This window comes from Amblyomma americanum, chromosome 11 (genome assembly GCF_052857255.1).
Source record: "Amblyomma americanum isolate KBUSLIRL-KWMA chromosome 11, ASM5285725v1, whole genome shotgun sequence".
NCBI classification, from domain to species: domain Eukaryota; kingdom Metazoa; phylum Arthropoda; class Arachnida; order Ixodida; family Ixodidae; genus Amblyomma; species Amblyomma americanum.
In genome coordinates this window covers 31,877,772-31,898,184 of record NC_135507.1, presented here as the reverse complement: position 1 = coordinate 31,898,184, position 20,413 = coordinate 31,877,772, and the positions used below count along the sequence as shown (strand labels likewise).

General features: G+C 45.6%; 1 protein-coding gene across 3 annotated transcripts in view; it reads right to left on the bottom strand.

The window, feature by feature from the left end:
• Positions 1 to 14,462: 14,462 nt before the first annotated feature.
• Positions 14,463 to 20,413, bottom strand: part of LOC144111519 (neprilysin-1-like) — a 35,946-nt gene continuing 29,995 nt past the window's right edge. For all 3 annotated transcript variants that reach the window (XM_077644843.1, XM_077644844.1, XM_077644845.1), the window contains 3 exons: positions 20,277 to 20,378; positions 20,080 to 20,156; positions 14,463 to 18,999 (listed from right to left, as the gene is read on the bottom strand). In XM_077644843.1, the coding sequence (XP_077500969.1) occupies positions 18,900 to 18,999; positions 20,080 to 20,156; positions 20,277 to 20,378 (279 nt within the window). In that variant the 3' untranslated portion in view covers positions 14,463 to 18,899. The remainder of the gene's footprint in view (positions 19,000 to 20,079; positions 20,157 to 20,276; positions 20,379 to 20,413) is intronic.

Sequence of the window (20,413 nt, the reverse complement as noted above, 5' to 3'; positions counted from 1 at the left end):
AAGGATTCTAAAGTGGGCTCACCAACTAGGCATCCATAATTGCTGGCGCCGCATAAATGCCACGAAATAAATGCACCTTTCGCTGTCGGACAAGCGGCAACCTTGCTTATTGCATGTCATGAGTTTGCTTTTGGTCATAGAAATGCATTGGAACCAGTGAAAGCTCCGACCTTGTGATCTCGCCCCTTATACTAATGCCAAGATGTTGGTGGCCAGTACTCGGAATCCAGTGAAATTCGGGATATGCCGGGACCATCAAGAGCACAATGTGCCTACAATTTTCGACGACCAAACATAGAAAAAGTTATCTTCTATATTCTACTGCATATTTTGCTGGGTTTCTTTTTTAGACGAAGACACGATGGTTGAGGAAGGAAATTGAGCAACAGAACACTGACCAATTGAGGCATTTTGTTTGCAACGTCGCCACTAAGGAAGCCCTGCACTGAAAGCCTGAAAATATAAAAAAAATGTTTATTCCTCCACGTTTCAGATTTTGACCTTTTTGCCTACGGTTTTTTCACTGATTTTTTTGACGACTTTGTTTGAGCGGGAAGTTAGATTTTCGCTTAAGGCGGTTCTGGAGATTCCATTGTGTCTGTTTTGCGGGAATATCACCGGGGTTTTCAGAAGAATGCTTCTCTCCGATGCTGCCTGCCGCAAATCATCCATCAAACTTTTCGCCGTGCACATAAAAGACAACATATCCCGAACAATTCAACAGTCTCTAAAGAGCCAACATACCGGCAAAAAGAAGAAAAGCAGTGTAAACAAGCGACATAAAAAATCAAAGCAAATTTATGAGAAAGCTCAAATCTAGCGGCCATGCGCACGTTTGGAATACCTCCTATAAACAGGCGGTGCATAGCAGTGGCGAGATCGTGTCTCTTTTCCTGACGCCCTTCCTTATTTGAATTTAATGCTGACTTTAAGGAGGACAATGGTAGCTGTGCAGTTGCTATATATCAATCTTCCAGTATTTTGACATAAGGCTCATCTACACCCTGATTCCACATTGCCTGTATGACTGCTGAGGTTTCTACTGAGTCAAATGCTTTCTCGTAGTCAATGAAGGCTGTATTGTCATGTGACTGCAGTCCGGAGAACAGAAAGGCTGCGAAAATGGTGTCTAAACAAAACACTTTATTTGGCCTGACTTGCGCCCACAGTGGACTGAATCACTCGGCGGCGGCGTAGCAACGACCGTGCTCGGCGGTCGTCGAACAAAATGCCCGCCGCTGTCAGCCGTGCTCAATTTAAAACTGATAGCGAACTTTCGAGATAAAGCGTGCAAAGTTACCGTAACATTGTGGAACAACGTAGAATCAGCTCTGCCTGGATGTGATCAATCGAGATAAATCTGGTCGCGTCTTGCATCGAAAACAATGCGATAAAGCGGCGTGGCGGCAGCTTTGAAGAATGAACAAACAAACTGTAAAGATTCGCGGAAATATATAGGGGTTGGTGACCGCAACGGTGGCCAAGTGGTTGGACATCCGCCTCGCATGCAGGGGATGCGGGGTTCGATCCCCAGTGCCGCCGGGTGCCCATCGCTGATACAACCGGTACAAGCTTTCTCTTTGCCTGGTGATCGGCTTATCTGGGGTTAAATGCTTGGAAAAATGGGTATTTGACCCCATCTTGAGTAATCGAAAAAACCTTGTGCCATGGCGCTGTTTGGCCATGGGCACCCTCGCGCCATAAAAATCCGTAATCATCGTCATATAGGAGTTCTTTATATTCTTCGCATTTCTCTATCACCTAATTGATAGTGTGAATATTATCTATTGAGGAATATCCTTTACGAAAGCCTGTCTGATCATTTGGTTGGCTATTTGCAGAAGAGTACGTACATGAAATAAAGCCCTTCATAATAATTCACTGTTCCGAAAGAAATGAATCGGCTGTCTCCTTCACATTCATGTGACTAACAAAATCTATTACTATTCGCCAAGTAAAGACTGCCTCGTAAGTAGGAAGCCATATTGATAAGCGGTGATCATCTTCAGCGCTATTATATTCCTCCTCATAGACTGAAAGTTTCACATATGATGCTCGTATCCTTTTATTTTTTACTAGTCAAAAACAATTGGCTTGCGCGGTAGAGAGAGCATTAGCACTTCGCCCCGTAACAACGTTACTAGAATCAAAATGGCGTACATACATCTACTTTGACTACTGTAGTGTACCAACTGTGACGTGTTCCGCTACCGGCGTGCGCCACGCTGCGCCTGAACACGAAGAAGGTTGCCCCACTCTCTTGCTGCTGGCTACGCCTGAATACGCTGCAAGAGCCGACACAGTGGCTCCGTCTCTCCAGCGACACTTCATAAACTCCCCCCTTACAATTGGTGGAGGTGCTGGGTGCATTCCCTATGTCTACGACCGCCCGTCACCGACCATCATGCCCTGGGTTGGCTGGCCTCTCTGGAAGACCCGCCAGGCCGCCTCGCTCACTGGGCTCTGCGATTGCGGGAGCATGATACTCACGTCATTTACGGCTCTGACCTCAAGCATAGTGACGCGGACGCTCTTTCCCGCTCGCCGCTACACAGTGCACCATAGTCTGACCCGGTGACTTCTTCCGACTTGTCCTCGCTGACTACTGCAGACATGTCCACAGCAGCGGAAAGACATATGGGTCGCCGCTCTTCTAGACTTTCTTTCGAGTCCCGCTACAGATCATTCGTCCAGAGCACTCCTCCGTCGAGCCCATCGCTTTTCTATTCGGGACGGACTGCTCTATCGTCGTAATTACCTGTCCGACGGACGCAAATGACTCCCAGTCACCCCCCCCTCCCTTCCACCCCCCCTGCCACCTTCGCACCGAGATTTGCGCTGCTTTCCATGCGGACCCCTAGTGTGCACACGGCGGCGTATTGAAAACCTACACGCGTCTGCGTCTGCGGTTCTACTGGCGCGGTGTGTACCGCTTTGTTCGCCACTTTGTGCGGTGTTGGTCGTCCTGTCCACCGGGAGTAAAACACCTCCCCACAACTCGCCTGCTTCATTGCAGTCGTTACCCTGTTCTGCCCTCCCTTTTTATCACGCTGGCATAGACCTCTACGGCCCCCTTCCTCCCACTCCCGCTGGTCACCGCTGGATTATCGCGGCCGTCGATCATCTAACCCGTTACACTGAAACGCCACCATTGCGTTTGCATCCGCCCGTGACGTCGCCTCCTTTTTTTCTATAGAGCCTGATTCTTCGTCATGGTGCTCCTCAACAACTGCTCAGCGACCGTGAGACCCTCCTCAAGGAATGCCGTATTATCCACCGAACCGCTTCGTCTTACCACCCTCAGACGAACGGCCGGACAGACCGTTTTATTCTTCCCCTAGTGCCATACTGGCCATGTACGTCAACGCCGACCACTCAAACTGAGACTAAGTTCTTCCATTCGTCCCCCTACGCGTATAACACTCCAACGCAAACCACCACTCACATCTCTTCCTTCTTTCTGCTGTACGGCCGTGAGCCCTAACCCCCCCCCCCCTCCCCTGCACGAGGGATACTCTTCTTCACTACCGTCCCGTCATTTCCGAGTCCACGCCACTCTCCGACGCTGCAACGCACGCCGAAGAATGCCGTCAGTTCGCTCGCTCGATTACCAAGAAGAACCAGTGGCAGCAAAAACATGACCGCGACACCTCCGAGGCCTCTACATCCTATCCCGCCGACTCCCTTGTGTGACTCTGGGTGCCTCCCACAGCTCTCGGCCTTTCTCGGAAACTGCTTCCTCGCTATGGTGGCCCCTACCGGGTTCTCGAGCAAACCTCCGAAACTGGTCTTTAAGCACACCTTTAGCCCCTGTACTACTGCGCAAATGTCCCTTTTTTATTGTCTACGTCGCACCCTGTATACCATTCCGCTTGGGAATGCTCCATTCCTCTATTATAGCCTGATACAACTGAAGAACACAGCGGCTTTTTCCCCTCAAAAAACCCCGCTCCATCAATGGCGTCGGTCGATTCTTATGACCCAGCTAGCGTGACAATGCAAGAAACGGCGCCACATTGAAGAGAAGGGTCCATCCCCGACCATACAAGGAAGGGCATATCCCCTTTCATCCACCACTCCCTGCGGACTTGCGTCGCCGTGGCCGCGAAACCACCCACGTCAACCGACTCAAGCCGTATTACGATCCCTCTGTTCTTTCTTTCCGATAAGTGACAGGGTGGCTACTTTTTCACCAGGGCAAACTGTAGTGTACCAACTGTCACGGGTTCCGCTACCGGCATGCGCCAACACTACGCTCCGCCTGAAGACCAAGAAGTGGCCCCGTTCTCTTGGTGCTGGCTACGCCTGAATAGCTGCAAGATGCGTCACAGCGGCTCGGTCTCTCCGTGGACACATAATAAATGAAGCCCTACACCACGTAATATTTGCGGTGACATTTAACGCTGTTTTTTTTTTGCGCGAATGGTCAAATGTGTCCGAAGTTCTCTCGGGGAAAATGGTCTTGCTGTAGTGGTGCGACGGATGCGCAGTAGCGTTCAAGTTTAACAGCGAAAAATATAAACGCCTTACATGTACTCTCAGCAACGAATGAAACGCGAAGAGAACTAAAATGTCAAAGCATAAGCACAGACGTACTGACCCTTGATGAGGAAATACAAGCGAAGTTCATTAACGCTTTTAAACGACAGTCTTCACGCCTTCTAACTGAAATTACCCTGGTTCTATTATACTACAAGCATCCAAGGTCTTCTCATTTCGCTGTTCGTGTTTCAGTTCTCTTGTTAACGTTTATTTTGTTGCTGATAGTCCTTTTCAAAAGCGATTAGCTTTGCAAGAACCAAATATTCAAACATCATGATCATACTTACAGAGGCAACAAAATAGCACGTTCAAACTGCATTCTGTATGGCAGAAGTCTTCAAGACGTTTTGTATGTTAGTACCTATCGGGCCCCAGACATAACTGATGAGAATATACAATCGCTGGGCGGCTGCATTCAGCTGTAGGAATGGCAGCAGTCTGTTATTTTTGCTTTGACAACGCACTTAACTCTATCTCTGTGTTTGAGGCGCCTCGCGGCAAATACGAAATGCCGAAGGCCGACAGAGGATGCCGATTCATCACGATTTGCTCGATGGGGGCAATTATTACCTTCATTGCAGTCCGGAATGATAGCATGTTCACATTTTTTCCGTAAGAGGCAGTCAAGTAAATAGGAACGCACAGAAACGTTGAAAGAAACAACAGTCACCAGGAGTGTATGCTGCACGGGAGCACGTAAACACTGCTGGCTAGCAGATGACGTGCGTATGTATTTACTCTAAGGAAGGTTCACTGCACTACAGCAAGGGGGATGACTGCTCGATATCGCGTCGTGGCCGATAGGCGGAACGACTTCCCACTGGGAAAGGGAGGGGTGCGGTATGGGGTTTACTATAGTCGGATACAACTGAAGGACTCAGTGGCTTTTTCGCGTCAGAGGACCCCTTCCAGGCAATGGCGTTGGTCGATTTTCACGACCCTGCTAGTGTAACAATGCAAGGAGTGGTGGATGAAAGGGGATCCGCCCTTCCGTGTATGGTCGGGGATAGATCCCTCTCTCCACTGTGGCGCCGTTTCTGGCATTGTCACGCTAGCTGGGTCATAAGAATCGACCAACGCCATTGGCTGGAGGGCGGTCTTTTGAGGGGGAAAAGACCGCTGTGTTCTTCAGTTGTATCAGGCTATAATAGAGGAATGGGACATTAATGGGACATTCCCAAGCGGAATGGTATACAGGGTGGAACGTCGACCATAAAAAGGGACATCTGCACAGTAGTACATGGGCTAAAGGTGTGCTTAAAGACCAGGTCTGTTTCTTTTTAAACATCTTTGAGTTGATAATCAGGTCACATTTTTTACGGCCTCCTTTCTTGTATCCACAGCCGCCGTAGCTACCATTACTGTAGGCTATGGAGGCGTCCGTGTACAGGATTTCTTGGTTTTTGCCATAGATACAATGCAGAGCTTACTTTTTCGTTGGGTCTATCCTTGTAGAACTCGGAAAGGACATTTTTCGGTACGGGGCACCGGTGACACTGACTTTTTGTTCCGGGGCTGTGCCTTTAGATTAAGAAGGTCCGTAATTGGATATCTGGTATCCGAGTTGGTTGCTGTACATTTCTGCCTGTTGGGGTACGTCGGAGGTTTTCATGCTGGTTGATTTTATGGGTTTCACTGGCGTTCTAGGTTGTATTTTGGATTCCTAACTGTAGAACTCTGTTGCGGAGTTGAGAGGTACGCCAGCGGTAATTTTCTCACTGAGCAGATGAGAGTATGCAATTATTTGGATGCCGTTTGGGTTAACCGCTGGTAGGGGGCATGGTATGCAAGCCGGCTGATAATATGAGCGGCGGTTTATTCAAAGGATAGTATTTTATTTAAGACAATGGCGGTAGTTAGTTACTCTTCTTATTTTGTGGACTATCCGGTTTCTCTGTCGTTTACCAAGATCAAAGGTGCATTTTGCTCTGGCATTCACCTGCATATGTAGTCCGAACAACCGGATCCTGTTGGACCCGGTTAGATGCTTGTCCATCGGTACTTACTTCTATGTTTGGTGTATGGTCGGTCTGCCTGTGGTGCTTTCTCAAGATAAACAATTCAGAGTTTTGGGTGGTAAACGCTATGCCTTCAGCTCGGGCATATTAGTCCTTCACAGTGTCCACTACTCTCGGCCGTGCGTCTTTAAACAACCTCTCCTGTATTAGCTTTGCTCAGATAGTGACGTATTCAGCATGGAGCGCGTGTCGTAGTCAAGCCTGTGCAGGCGTGGCAAAAGAAGTCCTAACGTGACAGTCAATCAGGCGTCATCAAGGTGGCTTTTAATTCGGAGCTATTTAGTCTCGTGCCGATGCGACCCGCCATTGCATCTGCGGTCAGTTCGGCCACTGGCGTGAAACCTCCGTGCAAGATGGCCATGAATCGTATGACACCTACGTCTTCGCTATTTGTTTGACACGTATAGCGCGCAAATAATTTGCCCTTTTCTCAGCGGAAACGCACTCTCGGCGCATTTTAATCTTGTAGCCCGAAAGGGCGAAAAATAAATATGATTCGCTCTCAAGTACTCCACGGGACTCGGCAGCAATGATGCAAATGTCAGATGGGAAAGGCTATAAGAACCGCAGCACTGACCGGACAGGGAATTGTGGGAGCAGCAGTTGCTATAGACGGATAGGACATGAGGACAAAACAGCAGATGACCTGGAAACAGATCAAAATAGACAAGCGAAAGACAAGTATTTTTACGTCGCCTTTGTCTTTCTTTTTTTGCGCTCAGTTTCAAAGAACCTCAAGCCAACTAACCGGAACCAAACCTTTGCGAGCATATGCCCTTTAAAACAGACCCGCGAATCAATAACGCCGACATGACTGAGCGTCTCACTTTACCGCCACGAACCTGCTAGGATGACACCGCATCAGGCTGGCGGATGCAAGGTGATCGATCAAGACCTCAGGAGTCCACCATGACTGACTTTTTCTTGCCACATCCCTTTACGGGCAAACAAGAATACTAACAAGCGACCCTAAACACGCTGAATACCCAGCACCAAAGAAAGCAACGGATAAATTTCGTGGCACTCAACGCACGGAAAGCGACGTGAGACGCCAATTGAGCTGTCCAACTGGAAAATAAGCATCTCTTGAAAGCGGCTCATCAAGCAGCGAAAGCTGCCACGAAGGCCGGGAAATCTACCCAGCGCGACGAATACAAGTGGCGAAGGTGGCTACACATCCTGCAGGCAATTAAGGAGGCGTCCTTTAATCTACTACGCCTTTTATACAATGCATTTCAGGTTTTCACCTACTTTCGATCGCGAGAAAGGCCGAACATTTTAAGGCGAAAGCCTTTAATGGCTCATACTGTCGTCTATCCGCTAACAGAGCGTGTCACACATATTAACTCGGGAACTAAAAAAAGATAGGAGAAACCAATGCTGCTTCAGATAGAGGAGTAAAAATGAACCTAGAAGCCACGTTTAATGACTGTAGAGTAATTAGTTAATTATAGTGAAAAATGTCAAAATTGCTTCGAACTAGCGCGGACGTCAATATAGCCACAGGAGCGGTATGACGTCACATACACCGGAGGTCGTCACGGTATAGTGAAAAATGTCACAGAATGGTTGTAAATACGTCCGATTTGCGTCAAATTAGATGAAAAGCGTGATTAATACTTAAGATCCCCAAAAGATGTATAATTGGGGCATCGATATAGCCACGGGAACGGTGTGACGTCACATCTACCGGAAGTCGTCACGGCATAATAAAAATTGTCACAGAATGGTCGGCTTTCTCCTCTCGACACTTTAGTTGCCAAAGTGTCTCGCAATTTTTACAGTAAGAGCTGTTTCTAGGACGTTTCAGCGCCGGAGCCCGCATAGACACATCCGGTTAGGCTCAGCTCAGATATATCTCTGAGCTCTGCGACGTTATCTCCTTACCAAAAGTAAACGAGCACCCGCGACGGCAGCGGGCTGTCCACCGAGAGGCGGCGCTGCGGTCGCCGGCGCTGGGTGCTGCTCCCCGGCTGCGAGTGTGAACTGGGTGCCGTAAACACGAGCTCTCGCCCTCCTTCCTCGGATGATTAGAAGTAACCAGGTAGTATGTGCTGTGAGCAATTTGACGTCTTCGTAGCGCTGCCATAATAACAGAGGGCGCGCATGCTTACGTCATACAATTTACACTCGCAGCCAAAGAGCAGCGGCCAGCGCTGAAGATAGCAGCGCCATCTCTCGGCAGCAAGCCCGCTGCTGCTCGGATACTTTTGACAAAAACGGTACGTTATCCACACTGCGCCACTGTGCGCACCTTATGATCAATCTTGTACGAATCGCGTCAAGGGCGAGCGGAGTTACATCACAGAGCACCGCTTCGCCTAGTTTGACGAGCTGAATATCTCGGGTATTGGTCTTATGCTGCAGCCTGATGTAATGTGACAAGGTCACATCAGGGGATGTCTCTGGGAATCTTTCGCTACCCGGCGCCGTAGTCGCCGGGATTTCCCCTGAATTGGCCCCCGAACGCTATAGCGCTAAAATATTTTGATTTATGTTCAACATTCTTGGTTAAAATTTTGAATATTGAAAACTGTAAGGTAATGGAATAGAAATATTCAAGGTAATGGTCCATCCTTCCGATATGTAGCAAAAGCTTTCGTTTATATTGTTTCCATCGCTCGCATTGAGCAGTAAAGATTGCCATACAAAACCAATGGGGAACGGTTTTGATGGTAGGAAAAACGTTAATAGCAAGAAATGGAAGCCTGTCGACGGGAGATCTGCCGCTATATGGATTATTATAATTAACTTTTACAATATACTATAAAAATTACGCTTATAAACTCGTTCCCATTCATAAATGTTTTTGTTCTGAGTTGTTTCGTATGCTACCAATTATATGTCAACAAACGCTAATCTCGCGGAATTCGAGTCTTAATAATGCCATAGAGTATCTCTCGGAATTCGAGTCTTGTAATAATGCCATTGAGAGTGTAGTTCGGTCCAACCTTGTTCACGAGTACAGCCTTTCAAAAGTTTAGAGCCCCAAGGTTTTGCTTCTTACACGTGTAGTAAGGCTCCTGTAGCGTTGATAGAAGTTCAATTCATTGGCGTGACAAGAAATCTTACCTTCAGAAACATTTGGAATGCTTGAGATGCAATACGAGCCCCAAGGAGTGGCTTAAAAGCAAACCCTCTAGCCGGGCTTTTGGCAAAGGCTGTCACTAATCAATAAGGATTTGAAATCATCCGACATAGACTGGACTAATGGCACCGCTCGCCACTATAACCGCTGTGCCGCTCACAAAGGTGTGTCTGTTTTTATACCGATCTTCGCCATAAAAACACAGGTAAGAGCAACATATAGAACACGCTCGAGCTGTGCTCCTCTAATATTGATTCTGTAGCTATTTCACCATCTGGCATCCACATTGTAATCCTGCTAAAAGTCATCCTCCTCTTAAATATCTGCACATTTGTGGTCTTGCGAATTGTGCGCTGCTGATCAGTCCTCATTGCCTTTTCTTTAATTCGTTTTTGGGGAAAGGAAATGGCGCAGTATCTGTCTCATATATCGTTGGACACCTGAACCACGCCATAAGGGGAGAGATAAAGGAGGGAGTGAAAGAAGAAAGGAAGAACGAGGTGCCGTAGTGGAGGGCTCCGGAATAATTTAGACCACCTGGGGATCTTTAACGTTCACTGACATCGCACAGCACACGGGCGCCTTAGCGTTTTTCCTCCATAAAAACGCAGCCGCCGCGGTCGGGTTCGAATCCGGGAACTCCGGATCAGTAGTCGAACGTCCTAACCACTGAGCCACCGCGGCGGGTCCTCATTGCCTGCAAATAATTTTTTTAGCGCTGATTACATAAGCTTAAATATTTCTCCACGACTGACTGGTCTCAACTCTCCAACTCGAACTACAAGAATGATCAAGTTTGTTTATTCTCATATAATCTCCAGGAGGTTATAGGCCAGTTTATTCCACTCGAGCGTTATAAAAATCGAAGTTTCCTCTGTAGTTCTCGTCTGAGCTCCGAACAGCCTTTTAACAATAATCGCACTAAGTGTGAAGCAAAGCGCACTGTAAAAGAAAAATGGAGACTTCAATAAGCTGTCACTGATCTTTTCATAAATATCTTTACAAGAGTGGTCGCTCGGATTATATTTAAATAGTTGTACATAACTCAACCCACGATGTAAAAAGCTTCTGGAACTTTTCATGTGGACTCATGTGGACTTAGTTGAAAACACCGTGAAAAATAATTAGTACGTTAGTTTGATAGACAACGATGTTCGACTGGTGGTCGATGCTTTCGTGGAACAGTTTAGTTTCTTCTTTTCGTTTTTGAAATGCACAGCTTTCACTCTACTGCTAAGCCTTCTCCTCGCTCGTCTCAATGTTGCGTCCAGCTAATAACTGCCCAGTTGGCACTTAAACTCCAATGGAAGTCTGGATGACGTCTAAAACGTCCTCGGAACGTCCAAGGGAGTTTAAGTGCCCATTGGGTGAGGCTGAACTTCACAGGGCGCCGCGAACTCTGAAACCGACCTTTTCCTGTGGTCCTGATAACAATCTCTCTGCTTTATTAAAACCTATGGTAACAATGTTGCCTGGTTCTCATGAGTACATGTAATAAGAATAACACTATCACTTCTGCTTATCTTCCCAGCCTTTGGAAGACAGCACATATTGTTCTGGTTTTAAAATCTGGCGCAAGAAGTGCAGCAAGCTACAGACCCGTTTCTCTCCACATAAGCTGCAAGCAAGCTCTTCGAATCCGCACTGCACACAATCACTTCCTTTACAGTGAAGAGCACACTGCTCTCTCAACGATATGGTTATACCTGGAAGGTCTGCTACCACCAACCTTGCATTATTTATGTGGAAAAGTGCATAAGGCAACGCATGGCCGGGGGAAACTCGACGCCGCGACCTACAACCTCAGCAAGGCCTTCGACGTGGTCAACCACCAATTGCTAATCCGTAAGCTGTCCTTTGTGGCGCTCCATTAGCGTTTTGTCCAAGCTGAGGAGTTAACCTGAATGTCGCGCTTGTTACATCTGCGTAAGAGCCAGAAGTCCTACAAATACTTTTCCACTAGTGGCATTCCTCAGAGGTGTGTTCTTGGACACCCCTTTTCATCATTTATTAATGACAGAGCTCACTTCTCCTTTCTTCTCTATGCTGATGACATCAAGATCTTTAAGGTGTTACAAGTCGTAGAGATTGTACTGCTCTTCATAATGATATAAACTCGCTGGTCGTATGGTGCACCAGCAACAAACTTTTCAACAGCGCTAAAACGAAACTGTCATCTTACACCCCGCAGAGCTCCCTAAATTAAGCTTCTATATAGAGTTTTTAATGCATGTTTACCTCGTGTCTGTGCAATTATAGACTTCAACAGGGTGAGTTGTTGGGCTAGTTGGTGTTCGGATTTAACAGGCATATTTTTAGCGCAAAGGACGGGACGAGACCGTGCTCGTCTTGTCTGTATCTCGTCCCGTCCTTTGCGCTAAAAATATGCCTGTTAAAAGCAATTATAGACCTCGAGGTGATTTGTGATGGCGCCCTAAACTTACAGGCTCACGTTCGGTTTGTAAAACAACGAGCTCTTCGACAGTTAGGTGTTTTTTTGTCTTCAGTTTTTAACTTCAGTTACTCTAGTTCTTTTTTGAGGTCATACAAAACTATCCGCAGATTGATATAAGCACAGTTATTCTCGCAACCTTCATAACACTCCATCTACCGCGTCCACTTCTAGCCACCTGCCCTTCTCACCTTTACAAAAAAATTCTTTACACAGTCTATACTCTGTCCATAGACTGTGTGTAAAGTTCATGGACTGTCTATAGACAAATCCTACAGACTAGTCTATAAGCAATACAGGTCCTACGGACCTATAGACAATCTAAAGGTTTATGGCCATACATTTTTAGTAGACTTTTGTCTTCAGACAATTCATAAGGACTATACAAGAACAAATATCTATAGTAAGGCCACAGCTTCTGTGAGAAATCTATAGAGAGTCTCGTCTCTTTGTTTAAACTGACGCGAGGTTCCAAAGTTCTAGTCCAGATCTGCTGTCCGAAATCTGACGTAGAACATCGCCGACAACCGCCAGAAAATCTCCCGTTTTCCAGATGTCCACATCATGCAGCAGACACTGCAAAGCACAGCACATGCATGACATTTACTCGCATGACCTCGACCTTTTTCAACACTCACTCTGTTTTTTGCGGACTAAAGTTCAGAGCGCACTTTAACGTGACAGCCTATCACGCTCAACAATTCTAGAGAAAAGAATTTTTGAACAGGGAAAAGTTTTCGAACGCAATTTTTCATAAATCGCAATATTTCACTACAACAATCAATTTATCCGCATATCTCATGTTGGCAGGCCTTCATTTTTTTGTTTTTGCTATTAACGTTTTTGCTATCGTCAAAAGCGCTCCGCATTAGTTTTCTACAGCAGTCTTAACTGCTCGGTGCAAGTAATGGAAACACTTCAAAAGAAAGATTTTGCTGTACATCGGAAGAATGGGCCATTAACTTCAATATTTTCACAACAGCACCTTACATTTCTCCAATATTCAAAATTTTTGTCCAGCAATGTTAGACGTGTCGTTGTACAGGCTTTGTACGTACTGATCTGATTTTTTAACCAATTTTCTTGCTCCGTTGTTCCTGTTAATTGCTTTATTCGCTACTGCTTTGAACTTCCTTCCGTCAGTCTTTGCATATACTGTGTCACTTTTTTTCAGCCCTCTGTTTTTTTTGTATTTTAAATATCGTGAATTTAATATTCCTCCGTCTTCGTTTATTTACCCTGATATTGTGATCAGCGATTCAAGCTCCCATTCGTGTCATATAACTCCCATTATGCATTTTTTCTGTTCATTATTTGTTTTGTAATGCAAGAGTGTTTATTATTTACACTGCATTCCTCTCACATTCTTTCCTCTGTTCCCAATGTGGGCACTATAAATAAACAATGATTGATTGATTAATCATAATTTTCTTCGCGAATTCGGCAGGAAATCAGGTTCTATTTCTCGTCGGAGCCTTTGGGGAACTGTTCATTTCCGTTTTGAAAATGATAGCTTTGACTCCCATCTGTATTCTCGCTCCTCTCTCAGTGTTGCGCCCACTACTGAGTATTACGTTATTAGGGCTCTACAGACTCTGAAATCGGCCTTTTCCGCTGATAATGGCAGCGTATGGGCTCCGGTTCTTACTACAGTATATTTAAGAACTCTATCACTTCTGGCATGTTTCCCAGTATTTGAAAAAAAAAACGCTCGTAGAGTTCCTGTCTATAGATAGGGAGCAAAAAAAAAATACAGCAAACTACATACCTATTTTTCTTCTCGGCGCTGCAAGCTCTCTTCGAATCCATCAAACCTGGCATTTATAGTCATAAGCACGGTACTCCCCCAAACAACGTAGTTTCTTACCTCGCCGGTTTAATACCGCCGACCTTGCATGCTTTAAGTTGAAAACGTTCCAGGCAATACATAAGAAGGCGCCGTGCATAAACTCAGCGCCGTTTCCTGCAACCTAGGCAAGCCGTTTAATGTTGTCAGCCACGTATTGCCAATACAGAAGCTGCCCTTGATGAGAACCCATAAGTGTCCGTCCAAGCTGAATAGCTACCTTGCAGGTCGCTCTTATTACGTCACTTAATTCAACATCATCATCATCCTCCTGACTACGTCCACTGCAGGGCGAAGGCCTCACCCATGTCTTTCCAATTAACCCCTGTCCTGTGCCAGCTGCTGCCACCGTGTGCCCGCATACTTCTTAATCTCATCCGCCCACCTAACCTTCTGCCGCTCCCGGTTACGCTTGCCTTTTCTTGTAATCCACTCCGTTACCCTTAAGGACCATCGGTTATCTTGCCTCCGCATCGCATGCCCTCTTGGGGCCCCCCCTCTTATCATTAGTTGTTTATCACATCGCTTCTGAAATAAATCACCTCGGCTTTCTATTTTATGCTAACGACATCAAGCTCTTTAAAGTGGTTGCCAGTTCTAGTGACCTGACTACTCTTCAGGCCGACATGAGCGCCTTAGTCAATTGGTGCCCCAACAACAAAGTTCTTTTGAACTCCGCTAATACGAAAGTGCCATCCTACACCTGGAAAGATCATTGTATTTTGTTTCCATAAACAGTTTTTAATGCATCTTTAGCTCCTGCCTCTGAAATTATGAAGCTGGGAATGATTATTGATGGCATGCGCACTTTCCCAACTCATGTTCAATCTGTAATACAATGAGCGCTTCGACGACTGAGTGTTTGTCGTGTATGAAAAGACTACAGTCATTCTAGCTCCTTCAGGTTATGCAAGACTATCTGCCGTCCGCTTCTTGGACATGCAGCAGTCATTTGGAACGGTGCGTGCCGATCCATCATAGAGATTATTGATAATGCGCAAGTATACCTATAAGCACCATTCTTGCAGCTGCGCTGATGACCTGCTCTGATGACCCTCCATCCCACTAATCTAGTTGTAACCTTCTCCCCTTTCTGAGCGCCAGACGTGCCCGGGCCGACCTCGTTTCTTTGTTTAAACGTGTGCGTGTATCTATATCTTATCCAGACCTGCTGGCTAAAATCTGTCTTAGAATACTGCTGAAGAAAAAAAAAACACAGAAAATCCCTCATTTTCAACACATCCACATCATGCAACTGACACTGTCTGTCCTTCAGACTACAACACATATATGTACTCACATAACTACGACTTATTCCAGCACTCACTGTATTCTTTCCGGACTGAGCTTCAGAACGCGCTTCAACTTTACTGCCATACAGTCATCGTAAAGCCAATGTGTCTACTGTTCGGATTCAGAGCTGTTGTTTCCTGCAACCTAGTTTCCTTGCTCCATTTCGGTGTAATTTTTTTCTGCTGCTGCAACCATATTTTTGTCAGTCCTTGCACATACGATGTTGCATTTTTGTTGGCGCTTCTCTGCTTCGTCTCTTTTGAAGTGAAAGCTTCACTACGCTAGGTTTTGAAGAGGGCAGCGTGAGTGCAGCCACGTGACAGGTGTCACGTGATGTGACGTGGCAGGTGATGTGACCTACTGACGTCATCACAATCTGCCCACCGTGGCAGCTGGCAACGGCCCCATCCGACATTTCATCGACGCTTTACCGACAATCCGTTCGGCAGTGTGTGTGGCGTTTGTGAACGTATAACCATGCAAAGCAAGCTTTTGCTTCTCACCAGAGTTGATCAAAGACACTATACCTTTGTCCTAATTTCTTTAAACTAATATGGTCATCCGCAATTTAAGGCCCTAATTCATTTTATGCAAATTCAATCGCGTATTTTTCGTCTTCGTTCTATTGTACTGCATTTCTCTGACATGTTTTCTAATCCCAATGTGCGCTAGCGCAGAGGCTGTCTAACAATTAACGATCAATTTATTATTCTACTACTAGGGCTACGCCACTCAGTCCAGATGATGCTCGGCATCGTGCTTTAGCGGCAAAACCAAGCTGACATCTGCAGACTGTTCCAAAGTTATGGCAGCTATAATTTTTTTTTTTACAGAAATTGACGAATGTAATAACGATGTGATACCTGAAAATTTTTACAAGGCCGCCGAGGTGTCTCAGTGGTTATGGTGCTCGGCTGCTGAGTCGAAAGACGCGGGTTCGATCCCGGCCGCAGCGGTCGAATTTCAATGAAGGCGAAATTCTACATGCCCGTGTGCTGCGCGATGTCAGTGCACGTTAAAGAACCCCAGGTGGTCGAAATTTCCGGAGCCCTTCACTACGGCGTCCCTCATAGCCTGAGTCGCTTTGGGACGTTAAACGCCCATAAACCAAAATTTAGGCACATGGAGAACCTAACCTGCGCAGCCAAAGCTGATACTACGATGGTTTAGCCTCTAGGATGTTAGCGTCTTTGAGGTGGACAAAACTTGCGCCTTCAGTTTCATTTCATGCACGTGCATCTGTCGTCATAGACAAGGCTTGAAATATTCGGACATCCTTACTTAAAACAAGACATACTGCCTGATTTTAAGTGAGCATGTTCGCTTTGAACACCCTACTTAGTGTGCTTTATGATATATATTTATTCTCAGTAACAACAAGAAAAGTTTTTGAAGGACGAGATTTCAAATGCATTGACATTTAGTTATTATTTAGAGTTCTCCATCAGAAAACTGTCAGCTTAAATCGAAACTTTGCCCTACTAAAGGTCTCCCTTTCATCTCTGTCTATTTTTGTAAGTTTTTGTTTGTCCAGCCGCCGATGTGCATATAATCGAAAGGAAAATTAAAGTTCAGAAAAAAGGCAGCGCATCAAGACGAATTTAGTTTTGAAAAAATGAGGAGATACTTCTTTTTGTTGGAGTTGTGGGCCTCTGGTGAAATGGGGCATACCCAGAGTGGGGGATTGTCCAGGATTTGGACCATATTGAAATTAGAGGAGCAATAGCGGCACTAAGGTGTAACGGGACAGGAAATATGGCTTAGTAAGCTGGGATGGATTGTGCTAATTTTCGAAAACATTGCATTGTATTATGAATGAGCATTGAAAGGCGAAAAAGAAATTTTGAAATAAGTATCTCGGTTAATGTAGGAGTTTCCCGGTTGCAATGATATACTGTAGCTACGGAGAAACTAGCTTAATGGTTTCAGGGCATGCCCTCTGATCTTTGCCCCGAATCAACGGAGAACTGAAACAGACAGCGAAAGCTCTTGTCTGGCTAGGTAAATCTAAAAATAACTTCTTCACTGAGGTGCAAACGGGTAGGCAAGAATACACCTATGTACCGGAAAGTACCGGTACGAGGTACGTGCCGGTACTTCCGAGGTACGAGGTACCTTCCGTATGAGGACCATACGATATGATGCATGAGGTACCTGCCAGTACCGGTAACCTGAGGTACCGGCAGGTAAGAATATAGTGATCCAAAGAATCGCTCTCATTTCACCCCATGGATCGCGAAAGGTTGATTGTGCGCATCTTGAACGACATAAGCAAAGATTTTGTCGAGGTATTCTACAGCACATGAGGGTCATGAACACTTGGCAAGGCACTGGGCTGCACGAATGAACATGAGAGGGAATGTTACATGCTGGCATTCTGCAGTAGTCAGAAGCTCACGGAGACAGTGAAGATGTTAGTGCCAATCGAAGCGGGCCACTGTCAACAGGATAAGGTTTATAGTACGAACGGTGGAACAGATTCATTAATGGGCGAATATGGTGAAAAATCAGCCAACCCATGTTAATAAACACCGCAGTGTCCTGGTACCCACTGAAACCCCAAATTCTTTAGCATGTATTGGACGGGAAAATAAAAGGGATCGGCTCAGAATTATATTCTTCGAGCTTTAGATCGCTGTTAAAGGGGTACACCCTAACAAAAAATTTCTTTAGACAGTCTATAGATTGTCCATAGACCTCTGTCTATAAAGTCTATAGACTCTTTATAGACAAACACTAGAGAACAGTCTATAGGCAATACAAATTCCATGTCATTCTGTACACAATCTATAGTTTTATAGCCATACACTTTTAGTTGACTTTTGTCTATAGACAATCTATAGACTATGCATAGACAAAAATAAATATCTATAGGAAGTCAATGGAGTCTATAAGAAGTCTATGAACTGTCTATAGATCATTTTTGTGAGGGCAGGCAAAATTTATGGGTGTCCGTTTTTTTTTTCCTTGAGAAAGATCTCCGCTCCTAGTAACCATGAAAATGAGCTCAAAACACCAGTGCGCATCGCTATTTAATAATTACGAACGAATTTCTACCGGCATGTCTCGGTCTCGACCGGCACCAGCGCTGACGTTCACCATGACGTCACGGTCGACAGTCCAACATGGAGTACCACAATACTGATAACGTCTGCGTCGCCGGCACGAACTGCTTCTTCCTGTTAACCAATGGTTTTGGTGACGTCTCATTAAGGGGGCAAGTGCATCTGGACGTCACTGTATGCGGGTGGAACCGTCCTGCGGCTCCTTGGACAATATTAAAAAATCATAATAAATTACTTTCACTCAACGTCTGCGACTGAAACTTTCTAGAAGGCATCTCCTTATGCATATGAAGCAAATCATGTCGTTTGATTACGGTCGAAATTTTGTGGCTTTATCTCTTTAGGACAGAGACGCAGTCAACGAGGAAGAAGATTTACGTGTAGTGTCAAACCAATACCAACATATTCGACTGCGAATATTGGCATATAATCCGGTTACCGAACGGAAAACTGCAAACGGGCGCCTGGGAATAAATGCCAATTGCCGTCTTTTTGTCCTGCTGCGATGTACCGGTCGAAACAACTCTAAGGAAGGCTCGGAATTCATGTCTTCCGCCTCCAGTCGCATTCTTTTTTCTTCTTCTGTGAGTCAACCTCACCACAGAGTGCAGCGGTTCTTTAGGATCATTGTCGAATTTGACGGGCAGTTGAACGCGATGCTGAAGGCTTCCATGTTACCCATTGGTACGTTGACTCTGAAATAAAGCAAGCAGTGATTTCGGCCTCTTAGGATGTACAATGTATAACTGTAGTGCGTTGTGTAGTTTGTTGTTGCCGCAGTGTCTCGAAATGGCATTGCATGTTCGCTGTCATCTCTACACTACACAAGTAAAGAGAGAGCTATGTAAGATCAATAAAGCGACAGAAAGATGGCCAAAAGCTGGCGAAAAATGGCGATTTTGTGAAAAAAAAGTACGCAGCTCATAATTAGTTTTTTTTTTTTTCATCGCCAAGTCGGGCCTTCACACAGCGTACATTTTATGAACAGAAGCTTGCCTCTCTGTATTAAGTGGCAGCAAAGGAGAGAGCCATTTCTCGTTTTACGAGTTAGCTTTTAAGTACCGATTGCAATGCCGTAAAGTTTGTATGGTTTGCTTTATCGTGAATGAAGAGGGTTAAGGAAAAGATAGGAGCTAAGTGCAAAACTCCGCACTCCGGCATTGCTCCCCTCCAACAGAGGACAGCAACAACACTATGCGCCCTGTGATGCGAAAAGAGATTAAGGCGTCGTTAAAACAAGATCATCATACCCTTTTGTTTGTTTTTTCTCGTTAACATCTGAGGTGTATATATTTTTGCTGAATTCGTTTGATGGAGAGAAAATATTTCCAAGAAAGCTCGCCGCCTCCGGCCACTCGATACAGAGCATCCCGAGAGCTCGCAAATCATATAGGCAGATATATATGGTTGAGGATAGACCAATGGACAGGTATCTCAACAGATACGTCATGAACTCGAAGCGTGCAAGGACACCGTATGAAACGAATGCGCTGCAGCAAGTATTCTGAAATAAACATTTTTTGAAAGTACTAAATTATTAAGTTATTAAGAAAGTATTAAATTCACAGCTGTCACTTCATTATTCTGAAGGGGAATTTACTGTTATCTGTCTGGATCTATTTCATGCTTACGCGTATTCTAGCCGTGAATAAATTTTGCGTCGAATAAGGCCGTGAAGCATATGCCATAGACTGGTGCACTCAAACGTTAACAAGAAACTGGACGTAAGTTTCCCTCGCGTGAGTGTATTACGAAATGACGCTGTCGAGTCATACCTGTATCGGTGTGGGCTGTGTGGATCATACTGGATCAGCTGCCTTAGATACTCTGGCCGGCTGTTGCTGCACCATACCTGCGCGAATATCCGCGCCCATTATTATTTAGGTGTTGTCGCATTTCACCTGAAAGATGATCTATAGTCATCCGAAGAGATAGCACTGACTGAAGTGATGGCCTGAAAAAGCATAGGTACCATTCCGTTTGCTATGAAGAACAGCTGTTGCCCGGACAGGTCTTCCAGGCCGGCCAGACGAGTCTCGTTTTCAGCTCCCTCTTTCAGTAGTCTGTTGTACGCCTGCAGAAGGAGATAGTTTCTCATCAGATAATGTG